The sequence below is a fragment of the Cryptotermes secundus genome, unplaced genomic scaffold, assembly GCF_002891405.2.
Source record: "Cryptotermes secundus unplaced genomic scaffold, Csec_1.0 scaffold1379, whole genome shotgun sequence".
In the NCBI taxonomy this organism is placed as follows: domain Eukaryota; kingdom Metazoa; phylum Arthropoda; class Insecta; order Blattodea; family Kalotermitidae; genus Cryptotermes; species Cryptotermes secundus.
Window position 1 is genome coordinate 785,125 of NW_019718634.1, and position 5,366 is coordinate 790,490.

Sequence of the window (5,366 nt, forward strand, 5' to 3'; positions counted from 1 at the left end):
AATCTGACAAGAAAACGTGGATCTATACATTCACTCCCCCTACGCCTTCATGGCAAGGACCGCTTTACCTTTTACTCATAAACACGTAAGGAGCCGGGATAGCGATGGGCTGGGCGGCCGGTGTTCGAATCCCAGCAGGAGCAATGTTTTTTTTTCATTTCACAGCGTCCAGACTGGATCTCAGACCCACCCAACCTCCTATCCAATGGGTACCGTGGGCTCTTACCCTAGGGGTAAAGCGGAAGGGGCGTGGCGCTGACCACTCACCTAGTGCCGACGTCAAGAATGGTGGAGCTATACTTCCTCTCCTCCATGCCTTCATTTCATAGTGCTTAATTAGTTAAGCACAGGAACAACTATGGCACTTGATGGAGATGAGTTGTCAGCTTCATGCTCCGGTCACTTTACCCCCGAGGGAAGAGCTTCCGATATCCATTTAACATGAGGTTGGGTGGGTCCCAAGGCCGGTCTGGGTGCTGTGTAGAGGAGATTAATCTTTTGCCTTCGCCAAATGTTGGATCTCGAACCGACGACCGCCTAGTCCTTCACCTTACTGAGCTACCCCGACTCGTCCCTTCTAATTTCTTCCTCTTTCCTGGCGCTGTAACCCTGTGTGGTTCTTGCCCCTCACCATGGTTTCGTAACATTACATTTTTTTCTGGGATGGGATCGGAAGCCCCACGCCCAAACCCCTAACTTTGGAGGACCAGAGGGTACAGTTGGTTTGGCCCCTACCTTTTGACCTGTCTGGCACGGGTGGCCCTACCAGAAGCTTGCCCTTCAGCGAGAACCGCTCTCCGGGTCACTGTGGCTCGCAAACCTCTTCCCACGATAAGGCGGTAGCCCTCGAGGGGGCCCTTGGAGTTTCTCAACAGAAATTTTATAACTGTTTTGGTAAAGAAGAAGCAGAAGGAAATGCATGTTAAGCAGGTTAATGTAGCGGTAACGCTGTAGACTTGTATTCTCTAGGTGCGTGGTTCAGAACTCTGCGGATACATCGGCGGTTGAGGCTTATCGTGGCCTCTTTAGTCCTTTGAAGCAAATACCGGGTGGGTACCTCGATTTGGCTACCTCCGCGTCCTTTCCAATCCTTACCAGTCCTGTCGACCTACACTTTGTGGTATGAGATTACGTCACTGTCGGAAATACGAGTAAATCGTAAAAATAAAAAGAAAACTCAGAAGTAAAAGTTTGTGGGGGGGAGGAAATGTAATAGGATCTTCGTTGTTGCTTGGAACTACGTCAGAGGAAAAGTTTGAAAAGTTCAGAGTTCTTTAACACCAAACTTTTTCATTTCCGGTCAAATGGTGTGTGGGTATAAAGGAGAAATATATATCTTGCAGTTCCTACCTCACAGGAAACAACCAGTTAATGCCATTTACAGAAATTATCACTTCATTATTATTATTATTTTGAGAATTATATTAAACACATAAATACACTGTGTGAACAAAATACATAGCTTTCGTAATATTAAAACTGGTGCTACATATGGTAACCACTGGGTTTTAGAGGATTTCAACGGGTCATTCATATATCACAAGATACCCCTATATTATTAATTTTCATTTGTTCTTAATCTTTATCTGTATATTATTCTTATTATCTGTCTAAAACATCTCTGCGGTTACGTCACACGTTGAATAGGTAACTTTACGGAAGAAAAGTCCATGGATGTCCAGTATGGTGAATTTAATTGTAATTATCTTCTGCGAATTGATACTAGTAAGTGAAGGTAAAGCTGTACCTGTGCTTAACTAATTAAGCGCTACGCCATGAAGGCGTATGGGGGAATGGATATGTAGATCCATATTTTCTTGACGTCAGCACTAGTTGGAGGTGAGTGGTCAGCTTCACTCCCCGGCCGCTTTACCCCCGGGGAAAGAGCCCCCCATACCCATTGGATAGGAGGTTGAGTGGACCCCAGAGCCATTCTGGACGACGTGGAAAAGAGAAAATTCTTGACCCTACCAGGACTCGAACTCTAACCTCTCGGTCGTCCAGCCCGTAGCCAGTCGCTATACCGACTGACCTGTCCCGGCTCCAATAGAATGTAGTAATGTTATAATAAAGACTTAAGGATCTCCCTTACTGTCTTATGATGACGTAACGATCACGTTACTATCTGGTGATGACGTAATCACGAAATGTTTTGGACACAGTATACACAGTTGTTCTGAGCGGACCCGAGGATACGGATATTTCTAACCGGCGATGTAAGCGGCAGCATGGGGTGCGTAGACGGCGGGGGTGGCAATATGAGGCGCATACACCGCCGGGGCGGCTACTATGGGGGCGGCAGCAGGAACAGCAACGGGTGCAGCAAGGGCGTGGTTGATTGAATGTGCGGTGTATGAACTACCAAAAGGCGCTAGTGCGTACGGCAGGGCTGCCAGGGGTGCAACACCAGCCTTTGTTACCGTTGTGAGCGCCATCAGGGTCGCCAAGGTGATCATCTGTAACATAATAATTCGATTATTTATTTATTTACATTCCTACTCAGCCCAAAAGCCAATTGTACAGTAAGCACGATGAAATAGAGAAATTAAAACAAACAAAACAACGCCAGCTGTAGCAATCCAATCCAGTCATGCCAACCAATATTCGAGCGGCAAAATTCAGAGTGATTTCTAAATTATTTTGATAGGGTTTCCGTTTATATGTCACAGAAAACCCATCAATAATTTAGAATCATCCTGTATATAGTATATATATCCATACTGAATACAATTAATATTTTAATAATTAAGAAAGTGCCGTTATAAATTATGATTTTGAGAACAGTTTTTGAACGCCATTTAGTTGAAAGTCAACCGACGTTTCGGAGGAACATCTCAATTTTCAGGGCCGAAGAATAAGCCAATGAATAAACACAGCATTGCATCCAAAAAGATAGAACTCTTCATATCCATTGCCATGAGAACGTCAAATCACATACGGAAACAATTTTGGTTCAAATTACGTCAAGGCCCCTACAAACAACATTAGCAGGAGACGGTTTCTGCTATAAGAGCAGACATTGAGCATAGAAAATAGTAAAATCTATAATCCCGATAGATTCTAAATGGTTCTGATGATGATGTATACTACTCAGAATTGCTGAGTTTTTTTTTTTTTTTTGGTTTTTGTCCACCATCCTGTGAACTAATATCTAGAGAACACAACGTTTCGGATGCTGAATCTGTTTCCATCCTCAGGTGATAGGTGGGAGATATCTACTCTGTTGGGTCCCTTAGTCCAGTAATTGAGGTCAACTGTTTCTAAAGGACCCAACAGAGTAGTGTCTCCCTCCCATACGTGAGGACGAAAACAGATTCATTTCCCGAAACGTCGTATTTTTAGAATACCTGACAATGGACAAAGGCCAAAAACCCGTAATTCTGAGTATAATTCAGATGTCTGTGTACAATTTTGGGAATTATTCTGTAGGTTATGTCGATGCTCACCATAGACTTGATCCACATGTTGGTGTTGTGTTATCGCTGGGATCAGCTGATGTGTGTCCTGTTCTTATTGTCCACTGTTTTTATACTGCAGCACTTGGCACCTCTGTGGTCCCCATGTCACCAAATAATCGTGAGCAGAATGCATTCGACATTCAAATGTTTCACTTCCTTTAGTTGCTATGGCAACACTATGCTTTCTCTTACTGTTTGGCACGCAGCACGTGAGGAAGACACTTCTGCCCATACATGAGGCACTGAGGCTTATTTGAAGTAACTTAAGCTGGAATTAATTTGCGCAGAAACACAGCAAGCTGATCTCACAATTCTCTTAACAAAAATTAAAAGAAATACGCAAACGGCAAGGTGATGTCATAAACCTCTTTTTATTTTTACAAAATGAGGAATGTGGACTGTGATCATGATTTATTTCACGTCTCTCATTTCAATTCATCTATCCATGTATCCCTTTCTCTCTCTCTCTCTACGTGTCTTTCTGTCTGTATAGTCGATGCTTCATCTCCAGAGAGGGACTTCGCAGTTGGAGAAACATCATTACTCTACAGCTCAACCAAACTTAGGGCTGCAGACTGGAATGTCTTAACCCGCTGGAGCGTGAATTTGTTTCTAAACACTATATAAAAATTCAGTTCCTACCTCACAGGAAACACGCTGCCTCTCATTATAAGGACCAAGCGACTAATGCAGTTTGTATTCGTGTGGGGCGCTGATGTCGCTAACCCAGTTTTCACGGCTCTGTTTGCCAGATTCATGATAGCAGCGCTGAAAGTGGCCACGCTTGACAGCCGCTGCGTATATTTCGTAACGGTTACGCGAGTTTTTGCGTAGAAATAAAATTTTACTACAGATTAAGGGTGTGGAATTATTGTAGCTCGCGGGCCATATCATCAGCTGACCACGAGCGGATTGGCATAGCGGTAACGTTTTGGATTCTTATTCGGGAGACTCTGGGTTCGAATCTAAACCAAGAAATCGGCTGTAATGACTAAGTATTATTATGTGATCGTCAACACAAGAGATTCGTAATAAATAAACCAGTATTATTACGTACGTTTGCTACATGTTTCGATCCAGCTGGATCGTCATCAGGAAATTTTCATGAAATGTTCTATTCTTTATTGTATTTCTAATGTGTATCCATATCATTGATCATTAATATAAATTTTATTACGATTCTTGTGTTTCATCTTAGAGAAATATGATGGGGTGATACGGACTGGATTGATCAGGCTCAGGATAGGGACCAGTGGAGGGCTCTTGTGAACACGGTAATTAACCTGCGGGTTCCATAAAATGCTGGGTTAGTATCTCGGCTTGGATACCAAATCATCTGACTGAGGTCCCTCGTGGTTTTCCTTAGTCCCTCCAGTCATAAGATGTAACAAGACTGCGGCAGGTTCCTTTCAGATCCTTTCCAAGTCGTTATTCACCGATGATAGACGCTATATACCCTTAGCTACTGTCATCGTCTATAAATGAGCAGTAACTCAGCCAGTAAATAAACCAACGGCCCTATCTTCCTATCATCTCTGTGGTGACGTCAGGAGAGCGCTGTAATCTATATTGTCTGACCTGTTTGCACTATGACGCTCTTCCTTGTTCAGCTGTTTTCTAGGCAGCGCATGCGTCATGACGTGGGTTCAGTGACCGTCCTTCCCACCCCCTGAGTTCGCCCAATCTGCTCTACTTTTGAGCGTGTTTCATATAAACCAATATACGCCTACTGTCTTGGAATTTTGAGCAGTTGGCTGTCCTGGGCCGGGTTCGTATTAACTCTCCAGCGTACTGCTGTGCATGAAGGTGATGGGGTGAAAACTCGGAAGAATTCTGCAATAACCATCATTGTTCAGTATTCTGTATATGCATGTGTGTGCAATACAACCATAACGTAGCGTCAGATTG

General features: G+C 43.6%; 1 protein-coding gene across 1 annotated transcript; it reads right to left on the bottom strand.

Annotated features, from left to right (window-relative positions):
* Positions 1–1,985: 1,985 nt before the first annotated feature.
* LOC117282247 lies at positions 1,986–3,671 on the bottom strand. Its single transcript, XM_033751140.1, has 2 exons — positions 3,447–3,671; positions 1,986–2,456 (listed from the first exon to the last, which is right to left on the bottom strand). Exons 1-2 carry the CDS (start codon positions 3,462–3,464, stop codon positions 2,205–2,207), a joined length of 270 nt encoding a protein of 89 aa, XP_033607031.1. The 5' UTR covers positions 3,465–3,671; the 3' UTR covers positions 1,986–2,204.
* Between the last annotated feature and the right edge of the window lie 1,695 nt (positions 3,672–5,366).